Raw genomic sequence first — 17,662 nt, 5'->3', positions numbered from 1 at the left:
ATATAGCCAAAACGTAACCATGTTTAGTTAACGCAAAATTATACATTTCCATAAAAACCATATTACACATGATTTTATACTTATTTTTTATTCTTTAATAAAAATAAATTTAGAAATAATAAAAAAAAATAATAATATTTAGAAATAATAAGGATTGGGGTTATAAATAAACTATAAGTTTAAAACGGTTTTAGGAAAGAATTTTTTAAACCATAATATTTTGTGCTTTTTTAAATTTTAAAATTGAAATTTGACTTTGAAAAGCTACTTTTCTTCAATATAAAAGAAAAATATAATGATAAAATCAAATAAAACATTAAACTTACAACCCTAACTCCTAATTTCTAAACGAAAATAAATCTGAAAATAAAATTCAAGCTTAATTTCGTTTCGAATCCAAGAAATAATACTCAAGTTCTTGAAAAATGACTTAGGTTTGTTTATTCAGATATGAGTTTTTAGATAAATATTACATCGGAGTTGTTCATATAACTCTTTAATTTCTTTGGATATTGATTCCCATTCTTGCAACTTAATTGATTCTTCGTTAAGTTCGTTAACTTCGATCTCTTCTCTAGCTTTTTTAATTAATTCTTGATTATCTAACTTCCAGGCTTGCCAGTCATAATTTCTATAGGAGTCATCTTCGATTTTGTAATCGCTTAATTGCTTAGCTAAGTTTCCAGTACAAAAAAGTCTTCTATTAAAGTGACCTCTTCCAAAATTAAAGCCAGAAGCAACGGCATTGACGTTAAAAAATTCATCAGGTAAATACTCTAAACCACCATCAATGTTGGTATCAGCGATATTTATTTCCTTTAAACTAGATAAATTTCTTAATGGTTTTAAAGAACCAGTAAAAGGATTGTTACTTATGCATAATATACGTAAGTTAATAAAAGGAGTAAAACACTTCAAATTTTGAGTAGGAAAATTGTTGTTGTCCATGCGAAGGGTAATTAATTTGGCAGGATTTTGACTTTTTAAGAAATCTAAATTTGATAATCTGTTATTACCACAAAGAATTTTTTCAATTTTATTTGAACCAGATATGGTCAAATTGGTGAGTTGATTATTAGAACAATCCAATTCACGGAGTTGAGGACAATCAGATACGTCTAATGTAGTAATTTTTTTGTTACTGATATCCAATAATTCTAAATTAAGGAATCCTTTTAAAGTTAGAGAACCTTCTAAACTAATATTTTCATTGAGTGTTCTGCTTTTCATATCATCAATACCGAGAAGAAGAGTTGATAAAGGCCTACCCCCGCCAAATATTGAAATTATATTGTCTTCGATTCTTTTATTAAACTCTTCTTTTGGACCTATTCTTTCGACTGCTCTTTTGGATTCAGCAGTTGAGTATTTTCCATCAAACCATTCCTGAGCGTTTACCATAATGATAATGTAATATTTTAATTCGACTTGTTCTTCAGGATATTCGTATTTTTTCTTTTTTTTTGCGTTTAATCCTAGTTCCTAGTTCAATCACCTTAAATTCAAATTTTAAAGGAGGTGAATCTATTTTTTTTCTTTTTGCAAATTTTTTTTTTATATTACTAACAAAGAAAAAAGTTTTCTAGTTTCTAAAATGCTTGCCAACTAAACTAAAATTATATAAATATTTCCGAGATTTATTAAAACGAATACTAAAAATAGCTAATAAGAATTGCCGAACTAAGGAACTTATTAACAAACTTGAAAATTTAAATAAAAAAAAAAAAAGAAAAAAGAAAAATGAGGTCAAAAATTATTGGACATCATTTTGAATATCGGCACGCCATAACTCGTGACTTTGCATGTGCACCATTGTAAATTTGTAAATTTTAACCATAAACGGATTAGCCGGATTATGTAATACGCCTACACTAAACTAAAATCAGTCGATAAAGAAAAATTCTGTAAAAACAGGAAAAAATAACATTAATAAAATCATCGAAACGGAGGATAATTTTTATGTAACAGAATTTATATTTAATCAAGATAGTATGTATAATATCTATGTTAAAAAGTGAAGTACTTGAGTTGTAGTATTATTTTACTACGCAATGTGATTTAATACCAAAACTGACAAGTCATTATATGGGATATCGGAACATAAGAGGAAGGAAATCGACGGATTGTTGGTTTCTAGTATAAAATCTACCAAAAAAAAAAATTTTTTAGCAAATTAATATCAAAAAAAAATCAAAAAACTCCATTAAAATAATAATAATAATAATAATTTAATAGATTCTATTATTTATCAAAAATCTTTACCAAAAAATAACTTTGATAGGCTTAAAAAAAAAAATATTTATATTAAAAAAAAGTATAAAAAGATCACCTTTTTTTTATGTACAAATACTTTAAAATATAATATTAACTTTATTAGTTTATGATTAATAACTTTTTTTTTTCCAAAATTCATGACAACAACGCAATAACTTTATTTAACCTAACGTTTTATCGGAAATCTCAAAACCTCCAATTCCAATACAAAAGGTTATAGGCCAAAAAATTAATTACCCGTTTACAATATTAAAAAAACAGCTAAAAAAAATAAAAAAAAAGATAAGTGCAAACTCCTTATAAAACACAAGAACTCTAAGCTAGTGCTACATTGAAGCTTGTATGAATTCTATGTAGACTGTTTTAATTTTCGGGACACCACCATATTTCAACGTCCGGAAGTCGTCACGTGATTGTATCGCTTCGGTATTTGTAGTTCCGATATTTTGTCGCACAACATTTTTATATAGCGATCAAACTATAATATATTTGTTTGACAAATGAAAAATAAAATGGCGTAACTTCTAATTCCAGTATCCCCCTTTTCTTTCTTTCTTTCTTTTCGTTTGACAATATGACGTGTTCAAAGTTATTTTCAGGAGATTTACCAGAGTTAATAGATGATATTATACAATATTTTCATAATGATTATAAAACGTTACATTCATGTATATTGGTTAATAGATTATGGTGTAGTTTGGCAATCCCATTATTATGGGAAGATCCTTTTTCAAGTCCAACTAAAAATCATCATTTTATTGAAATTTATTTACATTTTTTAAATGATGATTATAAAACAAAATTAAATGAATATGTAATTCATAATGGCATATTAAAATCGAATACATTATTTAATTATCCTAAATTCATTCAACATTTAAATACATATGAAGTTTATAATTCTATTGAAGAATGGTTTGCAACTGTTAGGTATTCAACAACCAAAAAGCCAGTTTATTCTATGAAAAATGCAAATTTATCATATTCACAAGTGTCAAATTTTAAAAACCTTATTTTTAGATCATTATTCCTATTGTTCATTGAAACCGAAGTCAATTTGCATAGTTTTGAAGTTATTTCTGTACATAGCGATGTTGATAAGATTATTGAATTAACTTTACAAAATCCAAATTTCATTTTTAATATCAAAAATTTTAAATTAGCCAGTAATGTGATGAATAATAATATAACAAGACTTTTAACATTAATCTATTCTAATTGCAATTCAATCTCATCACTTTATTTTCTATTTCCAAAATATGAAAAGGATTATTCAATAGTTGAAAAAAGTTTATCACAAATAATTAAATCTCAAGAAAATCTTAAAAAGATTTCATTTGATTGTAAAGGTTTCTCCTACTCCTTAAACCATTCCTTACTATCATTAAAAAACTCTAATTGCTTAAATACATTAAATACAATTGTATTTTGTTATGTTAATTTTGAAAATATGGATATTTTAAGTGAAGTATTTAATCAATTGAATGTTTTAGAATCAATTCATATTCTTTATTGTAAATCTATAGATTCTAAATTTATTCAACAGATTATTAATATTACAAAACCATTTAAATTAAAATCTTTATTTTTGAATGAAATGGATGAATTATTAGAACCATTAATACAAAAGTCTGGCAGTTATTTAGAAAATCTTGTCTATAATTCCCAACCATTACCACAATTTATTATAAAATATTGTAGTAAAATTAAAATTTTGTCTTCTTCTTTGAGATATATTCAAAATAATTATTTAGAATTCAACTTAATTGAAAATATTAAACAAAATCTTAATTATCTTATAATTGATGTTACCATTCGCTATTATGATAGTATTGATGATTATATTGATAATATTGATGATTGTATTGAATTAAGTTCAAATATATTACAAAATTTGGGACAAATTCTTCCTTTTAAATTAGAATATTTGGAATTGTATCTTGCAATTAATGGAAGTGATTTGGAAACATTTTTAAAAAATTCTCAAAATACCTTTATTAAAAAATTGTTAATCAAAAATATTAAAAAGGAAGTAACAGATGAAGATATTATTCCTTATATAAAGGAATATATTGTGAAAAAGAAAAGGGTTGATTATTTGGCTATTTTAGAAAGTATTAAATTTGGGCGTTTTTATTCTCTGTGGTATGAGATGAAGGGATTTGAATTGTATGGTATTCAAGTTTTAAATTATTTTGATTTGTCAATAGATTTATTTGAATTTGTACAAGAACTTTGAATTGTGAATAAAGTTCATTTTTTCATGATATTTTTTAATTTTGCTTGTATATTATTATACTTTTACCAGTATGTACAATAAATCTTGATTTAAAGAACTTGTCCTATAGGGCCGTGCAATAAATAAGCTTACCGAACATGCACCACCTAAATCATTTAAAATTATTTATTCTTAAGTTGATAAAAATAGCAGTATCATATTGTATTTACTGAGTTGCTACAAATTCACAATAACTATTTTGCCTAATTTTCAAATATTATGTCACAAGATATAATTATATCCAGTCTCATATTTGATATTTTCTTACTTAATCTCTTGATACCCAGTCTCATGCTTGATATTTCCATGTTTAGAACTCAAGAAGTTTCAAGTTCTTGACAATTAATTAAACCTTAATGAGTAGAGATTATTCATAGCTTTAAATTTTTTCCATTTTTCTTACTTTAACATTTATCTACAACGTTTTCAGACCCCTATTTACTTATTAGTTTGTGCCTTTGGTACTTCAAAAATAAGCAAATGAAATTTTTCGAGATTCAATGTGAATTTCTTTATACGGAAAAAATTCCTGATGCATGCATAAAAATTAGTTTTAAAATTTCAAATTTATATGCAAACTGCTAACTAAGATTACAAGTTTTCTTGATAAAGCTATAAAGATACAATTGAAAAAGTTCTATATACTGCTATTATATTATTATATTACGACATAAATTTCTTTCACTTCTCGTTCGGCCAATTCCTCCATTATACGAGAAGTTATTTGCGTTTTATTTCTAAATGCTTGCTGTTAATTAATTATAGATTAATATCTGTAAAATATTAAAAGATTAAAAGAACTGCGAAAATTTGCAAAAATTATTTACCAAAAAAAATTTGACTCTTTTTGTTGTTCCCATCACACAGTCAGCTGGCCTAATTATTGCAAACCAATCAATTTTATGAACCACCTTAAAAAAGTGATTAGTAATGCGAATCATGATTTAGTTGAAGACATAATTTTTTTTAAAAAAGATAATTACTATATGTACATGAAAGCTGTATATTAAAATAAAATAATCACCGACGCACACATAAAGATTTTCCTGTCATATTACAATTTTGATCCAACTGTAACCGACATAATATTTTTATGGAAATTTGATTCAGGAAAATCAGGAAATTTGACATCATCCCACTCGGGTGATGATACTTCATGTCCTTTTTTGAGACGAAGAGAATTCCTGGCATGTTACGTTTAGAATTTTTGAAAAGTGCTTGAACGGCAAATTAAGTACAAGCCAAACGTAACATGAGTTGTCAGTATCCTTTGCTCATAGCATCTTTTCCACCAATTTCTTGATCTCTCCTATTTCAACATTAATGTTTGTTATAAGGTCTGAATATTGGCACATTACTCGTCCTCGAACGTCAATATCGATAACTTCTAAAAATGGAGACTATAATAAAACAAAAAAAAACAAATAAATTATACTCAAATTCCATACTTAAAACACATGTGTACGCACCTGCTTATTTTTATTGCGGTTTCGGCATCCAATACATAAGCAGTTAAGATCATTATTGATAATGATCTTGTGTTTGATAAATATTTCCATTTTTCAGAAGAAGTACTATTGTCTAATTGGATAAATTAAGACTAGGTTACATTTTGTTTATTTTCAATCTTTGACAAAATTAACAAAATTTACCTTCATACTCTTTCCACTTCTTGACAGCATTTTCCGCTCTATCGGCAAGTTCATGCAATCTTTGGTTATAATTCGTTGACTTCGGTAATCTACGAATGTAATTAATTGAACGATCGAGATGATCCCTCATCTTATGTTCCTGTTTTAGAGTTATTAAGTGTTACAATAAGAATCAAATGCAAGAGATATTCATTTATAATAACTTACGTATATGAAGTTAGCGATTTTGTTTATGCAAAATTCAGTGATGCAAGCTTGATTATCAAATGTAGGATTTTTATATGAAAAATGTGTTCTTGGCAAAACAAGACGTATTAGTCCATGTAAATCAAAAATTTCAAAATTAGATGTATAATGAAGACCATACATTTGTGTAAGTTCAGATCGAATTGATAGCTTGAATAGTTCTCCAATTTCTGTTCGAACTTCATCTATATTTTTATTTGATTTTTTTATTTATTTGGTTGAACTTTTCATCCAGATATTTTTTCGTTTCTTTCCATCCCGTCATTTTCAAATTATACGACAAAGGTCAAAGAAAAAAAGAAAAAAAAATTATATGTTATTTATTATATTTTAAATAGTGATTCAAATAGATTAATAACAAACAATCAGAATAATAAACAATCAGATTCATAATTGTATTTGCATTGATAACCAGATTTGTACATAGAAAATAATCAAGGGATGACACTAGTCGAAAAAGGAATATTCGGCCTTAATACAATTTGGCCTATATTCGACTAAAATTAAAAAATTCCACTTCAATTAGTAATGATCTATGATTAGACATATATTCAATCTTGTTGAATAAACGTTACGCATTATGCGTTACGCATATTAAAAGTTTAAAAAAGGATCATCTTATTGCATTCTTTTTTAAACTTTTTTTAATTTTCTTTCTTCCCCTTCCCCTTTCCCTTCGTTCCTCTTTCCCCCCTTTCACTTCCCTTCGTCCCTTTACTTTTCTTATTCTTTTCCCCTTTCCCCTTTCCCTTTGTCCCTCAGTTTTTTTTCTTTTGTAGGTCCAAGACGCCCATTTAGAAGGCCGGACTCCTATTTCGAAGGTATATATATACCTTCAAATTTTATTTTGTTGTTTTTTAACGAAACGTTTTACTAACATTTTCGTTTTTTGCTTTTGTAGATCCAAGACGTGACTGAGATTCATAAGTATTATTACGAATAGTGGATTTTTTTTAATATTATAGAACGGTTTCCCAGCCGTTCTTGTTTTTTTATAGGTTTCAAGAGGAAGTGAAAACGAAAGGGGAAGAGAAAACGAGAGGGGAAGCGAAAAATGAAAGGGGAAGCGAAAAAATGAAAGGGGAAGCTAAAAACGAAAGGGGAAGCTAAAAACGAAAGGGGAAGCTAAAAATGAAAGGGGAAGCTAAAAATGAAAGGGGAAGCTAAAAACGAAAGGGGAAGCTAAAAACGAAAGGAGAAGCTAAAAACGAAAGGAGAAGCTAAAAACGAAAGGGGAAGCTAAAAATGAAAGGGTAAGCTAAAAACGAAAGGGTAAGCTAAAAATGAAAGAGGAAGCTAAAAACGAAAGGGGAAGCTAAAAACGAAAGGGAAGCTAAAAACAAAAGGGGAAGCTAAAAATGAAAGGGGAAGCTAAAAACGAAAGGGAAGCTAAAAACGAAAGGGAAGCTAAAAACGAAAGGGATAGGGTAAAACGAAAGGAAAAGGAAAATGGAAAAGAAAGGGGAAAACGAAAGGGTAAAACGAAAGGGTAAAACGGAAGGATAAAACGAAAGGGTAAAATGAAAGGGTAAAATGAAAGGGGAAGGGTAAAACGAAAGGAGATGGATTTCCGAAAGAGTATTTTAAGATTCGTAAATATTATATTACGAATCAAATATTTTTTTTTTTTTTTGTTTTTTTTTAAATATTATCGTTATGAACGGTTTACTAACCGTTCTTTCTTTTTTAGGTTCGGGTGGGCTTCCGAAGAACGGAAAACCCAAAGATTCGTAAGTACAAATCTTTAATTTTTTTTTGTCATTTTTTTATTATTACGAACGGTTTACTAACCGTTCTTGTATTTTTTTTATAGGTTCGGGAGGGCTTCCGAAGAACGAAAACCCAAAGATTCACGTACGAATCTTATTTTTTTTTATTTTTTTTTTAATATTATGAACGGTTACTAATAACCGTTCTTTTTCTTTTTTTTAGGATCGGGTAGGCTTGCTTGTTCTGAAGAAAGGAAAACCAAGAAACCAAGATTCGTAAGTAAGTACAAATCTTGGTTTTATTTTTTTTGATTTTTTTTTTAAATATTAATAAACGGTTACTAATAACCGTTCTTTTTCTTTTTTTTAGGATCGGATGGGCTTCCGTATTCTGAAGAACGGGAAAATTCCAAGATTCGTAAGAATCTTGGATTTTTTTTATTTTTTTTAAAAAAAATATTACGAACAGTTACTAATAACCGTTCTTTTATTTTTTATAGGTTCAGGTGGGCTTCCGTATTCCGAAGAATGGGAAAATTCCAAAGATTCGTAAGAATCTTGGATTTTTTTTTATTGTTTTTAAAAAAAATATTACGAACGGTTACTAATAACCGTTCTTTCTTTTTTTAGGATCTGGCAGACTTTCGAAGAAAAGAAAACCAAGAAACCAAGATTCGTAAGTAAGTACAAATTTTGGTTTAATTTTTTTGTTTTTTTTTTTAATATATGAACGGTTCTAACCATTCTTTTCTTTTTTTTTAGGATCTGGCGGGCTTCCGAAGAATGGAAAACCAAGAAACCAAGATTCGTAAGTAAGTACGAATCTTGGTTCTTTTTTTTTTGTTTTTTTTAGATATATGAACGGTTTACTAATAACCATTCTTTTCTTTTTTTTAGGATCAGGTGGGCTTCCAAAGAATAAAAACCCAAAGATTCGTAAGTACGAATCTTTAATTTTTGTTTTTATTTATTATTACGAATGGTTTACTAACCATTCTTTCTTTTTTTTTTATAGGTTCGGGTGGTCTTCCGAAGAACGAAAACCCAAAGATTCGTAAGTACGAATCTTTAATCTTTTTTTATTTATTATTATTATGAATGGTTTACTAACCATTCTTTCTTTTTTTTATAGCCCTATAAAAAATATGGATACGGTTAACATACGGTATTACCGTATTTTGCGAACAGTATCATTACAGTATCATTAAAGTATTTTAACAGTATTTTCACATACGATATACATTCGGTATTTTGCACACCGTATTATATACACGGTATTTTTAAATAGTGAAGATTTGTATACTTTATACTTATATACAGTATTATATCTCGGTTTATAACGTATGTGATTATTTGCGAACAGCATCATGGTATTCCAGTTTATAACGTACGTTTTATACTTGTTGTTATTTGCGAACAGTATTATACCTCAGCTTATAACATATGTTTTATACTGGTGGTTATTTGCGAACAGCATGATGCCTCAGTTTATAGCGTATGTTTTACACTGGTGGTTATTTGCGAACAGTATTATGCCTCAGTTTATAACGTACGTTTTATACTTGTTGTTATTTGCGAACAGCATGATGCCTCAGTTTATAGCGTATGTTTTATACTTGTTATTATTTGCGAACAGTATTATACCTCAGCTTATAACGTATGTTTTATACTGGTGGTTATTTACGAACAGCATGATGGTTATTTGCGAACAGTATTATGTTTCAGTTTATAACGTACGTTTTATACTTGTTGTTATTTGCGAACAGCATGATGCCTCAGTTTATAGTGTATGTTTTACACTGGTGGTTATTTGCGAACAGTATTATGCCTCAGTTTATAACGTACGTTTTATACTTGTTGTTATTTGCGAACAGCATGATGCCTCAGTTTATAGCGTATGTTTTATACTTGTTATTATTTGCGAACAGTATTATACCTCAGCTTATAACGTATGTTTTATACTGGTGGTTATTTACAAACAGCATGATGGTTATTTGCGAACAGTATTATGTCTCAGTTTATAACGTACGTTTTATACTTGTTGTTATTTGCGAACAGCATGATGCCTCAGTTTATAGCGTATGTTTTACACTGGTGGTTATTTGCGAACAGTATTATGCCTCAGTTTATAACGTACGTTTTATACTTGTTGTTATTTGCGAACAGCATGATGCCTCAGTTTATAGCGTATGTTTTATACTTGTTATTATTTGCGAACAGTATTATACCTCAGCTTATAACGTATGTTTTATACTTGTTGTTATTTGCGAATAACGTATGTTTTACACTGGTGGTTATTTGCGAACAGTATTATGTCTCAGTGTACAACGTATGTATTATTACTACGGTATTTTTATATATAATATATATTTATATATTTATATATTTAACATGAAAATTTGTCATTATAATTATTAAATTTTATTATTAAATTAAAAATACTATAATCAGATATAGAAAAGTTAGAAGGTACAATTTTAATAGTGATAAAAAAGATAAAAAAATAAAATTAGTAGTAATAAAAAATTAATAAAAGATGAAATTAGTAGTAATAAAAAGATGTAGTTAGTAGTAATTAAAGATGAATTAGTAGTAACAAAAAAATGAAATTATTAAAGATTAGATTAGTAGCGATAAAATTAGTAGCAATAAAAAGGAGATACAATTAGTAGTAATAAAAAGATAAAATTAGTAAAATAAAATTAGTAATGATTAAAAGAAGACAAAACTAGTAGTAATAAAAGAAAAGGATAAATAAAGACAAAAAAAAGAAAAGAAAATAAATGACTGTACCTACTTTATTAAGTATATAAACATGTCTATATTAGAAAAGTTCAAGAAGTCAAAATAAATAATTAGTAATAACTGAAAGTTAACCAATATAAAAAACTATTATAACTTCACAATTCTTCTTAAATAATAAAAATAAAACAAATAAATGTAATATCTGAAATAATAATAACTTGAGTAAAAAAGCAATGATAAAAAGAAACAAATAAATGTAATATCTGAGATAATAATAACTAAAAAAGTAAAAACAAAATAAAAGAAAGAGTTTGTATTTTTCAAACTTATATTATTCACGTTACAAAAACGAATGATCTGCAATCATCTATTGGCTAATTTTCACGTGGTAATCAACACTGATCAGCCAATAATTTTGTTCTTACATTATAGATTTAATTAACCCAGAAAGAGACGGTAAATAGCCTATAGTCCTATACAATAATCTATACAATAACCACAAATGTGCATAATTTGATCAGAAATATGATTAAAAAGTTCTAAGTCCGATAATTACGATTGTTAAGATACCGCTCAACTTTAACAGTTTAACTTTTTAACTGTATAGTTGAAAGCATGATCGATAAATTAAACAATGACAAGAAAAGTTCGCGAATTTTCCTTGGTACTGCTTAATTTTTTTAATTTTTAAGCAGTATCAAGAAAATTCGCGAACTTTTCTTGTCATTGTTTAATCGATTGCTTTGAAAAAAACAATGGTATACTTTGAACAATCCAAGAAAAGTTCGTGCGAATTTTTCTTGCCATTGTTTAATCAATTGCTTTAAAAAAAAAAAACAATGGTATACTTTGAATAATAGCAATAAGAAAAGTTTGAGCGAATTTTTCTTGCCATTGTTTAATTGATTGCTTTAAATAAACAATGATATACTTCGAATAATAGCAAGAAAAGTTCGCGCGAATTTTACTTGCTATTGTTTAATCAATTGCTTTAAAAAACAATGGTATGCTTCGAACAATAGCAAAAAAAGTTCGAGCGAATTTTTCTTGCCATTGTTTAATCAATTGCTTTAAAAAAACAATGATATACTTTGAACAATAGCAAGAAAAGTTCGCGCGAATTTTTCTTGTCATTGTTTAATCGATTGCTTTAAAAAAAAACAATGGTATGCTTCGAACAATAGCAAGAAAAGTTCGAGCGAATTTTTCTTGCCATTGTTTAATCAATTGCTTTAAAAAAAAACAATGGTATGCTTCGAACAATAGCAAGAAAAGTTCGCGCGAATTTTTCTTGCCATTGTTTAATCAATTGCTTTAAAAAAAAAAATGCTACTTTGAACAATGGCAAGAAAAGTTCGAGCGAACTTTTCTTGCCATTGTTTAATCAATTGCTTTAAAAAAAACAATGATATACTTTGAACAATGGCAAGAAAAGTTCGCGCGAATTTTTCTTGATACCGCTTAATCTTTAAATTAAAACCTTAGTAAATTACTTTACAGAAATTTCAGTTAGAGTTACGGTCGATATAAAATCAATGTCGATTCTATATTGATCAGACGTCACCATGATGTCGTGATGAAAATCGATTCGACATCTTTAAGTTGAACTTAAATACGTTGATTCGATGTCTATTCGTTTATTAATCGTAGTGATATCGATTCGACATTGAATAACTACGATTAGTAAACGAATAGACATCGAATAATAACATCACACTTACATTGTTTCAATATTAAGTTAATGTCGAAAAATGTTTATTTTTCCTGCCTTGTGTACATTAAGTAAACATCGAAATGACATCGAACAGGTGTCTATTTGACATTACACAAACATTATGCGAATCGAGATGACATCGGACGAGCGTTGATTCGACGTCAATCAAACATTTGACATCAGGACACGATGGCTTAGTGTATTTTATTCTAAAAGAAATAAAACGAAAAAAAAACCTAAAAGGAAGTTTATTGAGACTTTTTTACTCATTTCATATATACCAGCATTGTATGTAATGTGATTTTCATTTATTAATTAAGGTTTAATACTAGTTATTATTACTATTATAATACATGAAATTACTATTATAATACATGGAATTATCTGGTGTACTGACAGTAGTACTTTGACTAGTATTACGAGGTGGGTTTTCTAATAACGCCTGCGTTATTAAACTTTTATTTACAATCATAATGTTCCTTAGGTTCAATAAAACACATATAAGGGATTTAGTGTTTGTTAAATGTGGCGATATTGGGATTTCAGCATGATCAAGATGGAAATATCGTGGTATACCACCTAGATCCTTTACCAAAACATTTAATCACATATCTAAACCAGCAATTTGAATACCAACAACTCCAAATTCATTACCGGCCGGTTTACATAATGCGTTTATAGCACTTGTCCCATCTATCATTTCTCTCCACAATTTTACATCATCATCATCTTTTTTTTTTCGCTACATGTAATGCGAGAGCTTTCAACATAAATCAACTCGATATCATTTGTGTCTTGCTTCATTATTCCTATAATATCGGGTTTTTTACCGATTCGTTCTCCATCGATCCCTTTATTTTTTCGAATCTTGCTTGCAATACTCTGACGTTCTGCACTGAAATTTGATAAAAATACACACTAAGTATCTGAGCCATGGTTAAAATAGTAATCACGTGACTACTTACATGCTTGTACAGATATAACCATTTGGTAGGTTCGCCAGGCTTGCACGAAGTAAAGGGACTATAACATCGGTAATATAAGTTCCTTCGCTCTGTTTATTACGGGAAGTACTTGTCGCATAAATTGGACTACTCCATATTTCGCCACTAGGTAAAATAAATATCGGAAAATGTTATCATACAATTACTATTTATATAATGAAGTTATTATTGAAAAACTTACAGTACATCTAAAATTCGACCTGTTATTTTTAATAGATCAGAATCATCTTCTTTCCATTTATTATCGTGTTTGGCATTTTCCACGATTTTATGAGTAGACAATACTTCAAAATTTTCTAAGAAATCCTCACATTTTTTTACAACTAATTTGGGGGGAGTACATTTCATTTTATTGCATGGTTCCTGTTGTTATAATGAAAAAGAATGAGTATATGAATGCAATTCATCCAATAACACTAAATTGCTTCTCACCATAAAGATTGGTTTTAATTTGCGATGTAATCCTGTTACTATATACGAGTTATCGCTTAGAACCATGTTTGCTACAGGATCTCGCCACGTAAGATCTGAAAGAACGATATTCTCAACTGTTTTCTTAAGGGCGCTATAGAGAGGCCCATCATCATCACCCAAAGGATGCTATATAGAGAATACCTTTATAAGTATTGGTACGTATGATTATAAAAAATAGAAAAACACATACTTTAAGCTTTTCATTTAACATCTCAATATTTTTCTTTATTTCTTCCTCCGTAGTATCTGGCGTTGATTCCTTATTCTGAAATTATGATTGATTAGATCGTGATAAGATTTTCCAATCCATATATATATATATATTAAGAAATACTGTACCGTATCCAACACCTTGATCTTATTTAATCCTAATATGCTTTTATATCCGCTTTTCATCTACGACAGTTAATTAGCAAATATCGATATAATATAAGTTAGTGACCACATTAATTTTATGAATATTAAATTTTGCTGCACGTGCACAATCATGTAATAGCTAAGATAGTCACGCACAGCTAGAGGAGAGCAGAAACCCTCGACATCTAAAGGATTTGTTCCTAACAACATCGCTCTTCTGGGCCGGCATCCCCCAACCTTCAGCAGTGACAACCAAAACTACTATAACACATTACACTGCCGTAAATTCATCAATTTGCACAATAACAAATATTAATGCGCCTATTATTACTAACCTCCGTTAAAACCTCCATCACACTTTCTTTTCGTTGGAAATCTCTTATTCTTTCTAATGATGATTTAACCGCACTTTCTACTATTTTTATAACTTCTTCATATGGAAGTAAGTCATTTCTGTTCATTGTCTGGTATATAACGGTAGCAGAACATATAGCATCAAGAGGTCCTTCTAGTAAAAGTTTTTCAACCTTAGCTGTTACTAAACATGACATTATAAAAACTATTAGAGAAAAACGTATTGATATATAAGATATACAATATGAATACAGTAAACAATTAAAAGTCACCGAAGCTCCTTTTACTGCTCTTTTAAATGATATGTTGGGTCGAGCATAATGATATGTTGGGTCGAAGCATAAGAATATGCATAAGAATATGCCTTTTACTGCTCTTTTAAATGATATGTTAGGTCGAGAATAATGATATGTTGGGTCGAAGCATAAGAATATGCATAAGCCTTTTACTGCTCTTTTAAATGATATGTTGCGCCAGAAGTTGGGGGTGATGCATGTAAGCAAATGGCTATTTTTGTTTCACAGCGCCTATATGCATTGTGGCGGAGTGGAGTGAATTGATTGATTGATTTGCTGATCGGGTTACACCAACAATAAAACATGTGATCAAAAATGCCGAGTATAAAGAACGTTAGAGCTGATTCGAAACGTAATAGTAAAATTTTCACAAAAATATATAGTTTTATTAAATCATTACAATAGATAGAATGTTTTTATGTTTCAAGGACGAGGCGACCTTGCATTATGCAAAAGAGAAGATAGAAAAGAGAGAAACGAACGAAAATAACGATTGTACAATTGTACAATTCATAAATTCAAAAATTACTCGAAGGTATTCAATATAAAATAAAGTGAAATAAGGGTACAATCAATCGAGAAACTAGAGAAGAAATAGCAGATGTGGAAAATGAAACGAATACGGACATTATGGAGTTAAAAGGATTTTATTTCTTTTCAATCGCAATATTGCGCTAACAGTATCGACAATATCATGAAAAAAGGTCATTTTTTCAACTTTAATCTTCAAAACAGCGACAATCCAAATGTCCGGAAAAGACAACAAGCACGATTTGAACGCAAATGTAAGCAAGTTTTTCATAAGTCTGATCTTACAGCTGACGCCTCACTTGAAGATAAACTTTTAGCGTCAAAAAGAAAAGGTTTCCTATTTCAACAATCACAAAATTTCAGAAAGCCGATTATGCATTTGAAATATAAGAAGAAATTTCAGGTTCCACTACAGCGTTACTATACTTTTCAGCTACCGTTCCTTGAATCCTCAACACTACCCGAAGTGCAATGAGAAGTACTACTATATTGCTAAATACTTCGATTCAAATGTCCATGGATCTATATTTGATCCGTCTTATGAGATAACAAAATGGCATCATCATTGATCGAAGACAACATTATTAAATCTCCAACAGACGACAATAATTCAACACCTGTCGTCAATACTTCAGTTGCTTTTGCTGATCCCTCTAGTTCTTCTTCATCTAATACTACTTCGAAAGATGGTCAATTTCCCCTCCATCTTATCCCATTTATCCCTGATGAACCTATCTACAAGGGTGGTCTTACATATTCTAAATTATCTAAGAAAGATAAGAAAAATCTTCAACCGTTGAAAGTTGGTAGCAAACAGTGGATTATTGAAATTGAGGCCATTAAAGTCGCCACGACCAAGAAATCTAAAAAAAATCGGATAAAGCTAATACGGTTTCTAATCCCGTTCCTATCCGTTTGTTCCTGAAGAGCCCATCTATAAGGATGGCAAGCTACATTTTTCGTTATCTCATAATGAAAAGAAAACCCTTCGACCCTTACAAGACAAGTGGGTAGTAAACAGTGGGTAGTAAACAGTGGATTGCTGCAATAAGAGCTATAAAGCTACACGAGATCGCGAAACTCAACTTGCGACACGCATCGATGATTTGAAAGTTCAATGGGAAGACTACTACTGAAATCGCTCTCTATCGCGATAATTTGACTATCGCTCTTACTCATTATCAAAACGTTTGTTATGATTATCACACATACTTGAGACGACAACATTCTCCTATTGCATCATCTTCCTTACCTCCGACAAAAGGAAAAAAGAAACAAAAAGGTCGCGCTACCGATCCTGATTTCAATATCAAACAGTTACAAATTTTAGAAGAAACAATGGACGAAAGCGGTCTCCATCTTGCTCTCACAGTACGGCATAATAAACTATATGAACCGGAATATGTTACTCATCAGGCGCCTCGTCAACTTAAACGGTCAGCCACTAGGAATTTTAATTTGGACTTGCATTACAATCTCCATATGAGGAAAAGGTTTCATCATTTTACTGAAGATTCAGCCTTGGTTACTAATTTTTGTTCGAACTAATAATTTCATTTTATTAGATGCTCTCCCTCTTTTTTATATTTATAGATATATTGGTCCTCTTTTTTCACCACTTTATAGTATTGAAATTTTTCGTATTTTTATATATATAGTATTATAGTTATATAATAACTTAGGTTTTTCTTTTTTTCACTATTATGTGATTTGTTCACTTTTTGTTTTTACAAATTTAACAACTTAAAATAGCGTTAACCACTCCACCTTTTACAGTATTCACAGATGGCAACCTTATCTTATGGGTTGAAAGGAAAATATGGGTCTGCACTTGTTATTCGATTGTTTATTTGTGCGTTTTATTACTTTTTTATTACCTATTCTACTTCGGTTGGGTTTTAGAATAGTTTTTATATAATTCTAGTCAGGGCTCGATTTATTGGGCGACGATTCTACATTGTGTGTTTTTATAATTTATTAGCTTAAAATTATCAATGTATTCTCCTGGCTTACCTTAAAATCCTTAAA

The 17,662-nt window shown here is 29.1% G+C and overlaps 7 protein-coding genes across 7 annotated transcripts; 4 read left to right on the top strand and 3 right to left on the bottom strand.

Moving 5' to 3' along the window:
- Nucleotides 1-135: 135 nt before the first annotated feature.
- On the bottom strand, nt 136-1,591 carry OCT59_000404 (uncharacterized protein). The gene has a single exon (XM_066138813.1). The coding sequence runs from the start codon at nt 1,399-1,401 to the stop codon at nt 445-447; it is 957 nt and encodes a 318-aa protein (XP_065988274.1). The 5' UTR covers nt 1,402-1,591; the 3' UTR covers nt 136-444.
- Nucleotides 1,592-2,815: 1,224 nt separating this feature from the next.
- Nucleotides 2,816-4,551, top strand: OCT59_000403 (uncharacterized protein). Its single transcript, XM_025332992.2, has one exon. It carries the CDS (start codon nt 2,849-2,851, stop codon nt 4,511-4,513), a length of 1,665 nt encoding a protein of 554 aa, XP_025164315.1. The 5' UTR covers nt 2,816-2,848; the 3' UTR covers nt 4,514-4,551.
- A 1,261-nt stretch (nt 4,552-5,812) lies between these two features.
- OCT59_000402 (uncharacterized protein) lies at nt 5,813-6,573 on the bottom strand (the record flags this gene model as incomplete). Its single annotated transcript, XM_025329029.1, has 4 exons — nt 5,813-5,861; nt 6,022-6,133; nt 6,205-6,343; nt 6,412-6,573. The coding sequence occupies 4 exons, from the start codon at nt 6,571-6,573 to the stop codon at nt 5,813-5,815; spliced, it is 462 nt and encodes a 153-aa protein (XP_025164316.1).
- Nucleotides 6,574-7,808: 1,235 nt separating this feature from the next.
- OCT59_000401 (uncharacterized protein) lies at nt 7,809-9,299 on the top strand (the record flags this gene model as incomplete). The annotated part of the gene is made up of 11 exons (XM_066138812.1): nt 7,809-7,926; nt 8,141-8,180; nt 8,264-8,304; nt 8,383-8,439; nt 8,530-8,577; nt 8,660-8,708; nt 8,790-8,843; nt 8,922-8,971; nt 9,057-9,095; nt 9,175-9,213; nt 9,292-9,299. The coding sequence occupies 11 exons, from the start codon at nt 7,809-7,811 to the stop codon at nt 9,297-9,299; spliced, it is 543 nt and encodes a 180-aa protein (XP_065988273.1).
- A 3,923-nt stretch (nt 9,300-13,222) lies between these two features.
- OCT59_000400 (uncharacterized protein) lies at nt 13,223-15,004 on the bottom strand (the record flags this gene model as incomplete). Its single annotated transcript, XM_066138810.1, has 9 exons — nt 13,223-13,347; nt 13,449-13,513; nt 13,584-13,727; nt 13,804-13,985; nt 14,055-14,222; nt 14,287-14,361; nt 14,448-14,492; nt 14,610-14,690; nt 14,789-15,004. The coding sequence occupies 9 exons, from the start codon at nt 15,002-15,004 to the stop codon at nt 13,223-13,225; spliced, it is 1,101 nt and encodes a 366-aa protein (XP_065988272.1).
- Nucleotides 15,005-15,513: 509 nt separating this feature from the next.
- Nucleotides 15,514-16,109, top strand: OCT59_000399 (uncharacterized protein; the record flags this gene model as incomplete). Its single annotated transcript, XM_066138809.1, has 2 exons — nt 15,514-15,638; nt 15,839-16,109. 2 exons carry the CDS (start codon nt 15,514-15,516, stop codon nt 16,107-16,109), a joined length of 396 nt encoding a protein of 131 aa, XP_065988271.1.
- Nucleotides 16,110-16,187: 78 nt separating this feature from the next.
- Nucleotides 16,188-17,182, top strand: OCT59_000398 (uncharacterized protein; the record flags this gene model as incomplete). The annotated part of the gene is made up of 2 exons (XM_066138808.1): nt 16,188-16,547; nt 16,748-17,182. 2 exons carry the CDS (start codon nt 16,188-16,190, stop codon nt 17,180-17,182), a joined length of 795 nt encoding a protein of 264 aa, XP_065988270.1.
- Between the last annotated feature and the right edge of the window lie 480 nt (nt 17,183-17,662).

The sequence above is a fragment of the Rhizophagus irregularis genome, chromosome 1 (assembly GCF_026210795.1).
Source record: "Rhizophagus irregularis chromosome 1, complete sequence".
In the NCBI taxonomy this organism is placed as follows: Eukaryota; Fungi; Glomeromycota; class Glomeromycetes; order Glomerales; family Glomeraceae; genus Rhizophagus; species Rhizophagus irregularis.
This window is presented reverse-complemented; position numbering and strand designations above follow the sequence as displayed.

Excerpts from the sequence above, each read along its gene's own strand:
- OCT59_000404 (XM_066138813.1), bottom strand. The coding sequence starts at position 1,401 with ATGGTAAACGCTCAGGAATGGTTTGATGGAAAATACTCAACTGCTGAA.
- OCT59_000403 (XM_025332992.2), top strand. The coding sequence starts at position 2,849 with ATGACGTGTTCAAAGTTATTTTCAGGAGATTTACCAGAGTTAATAGAT.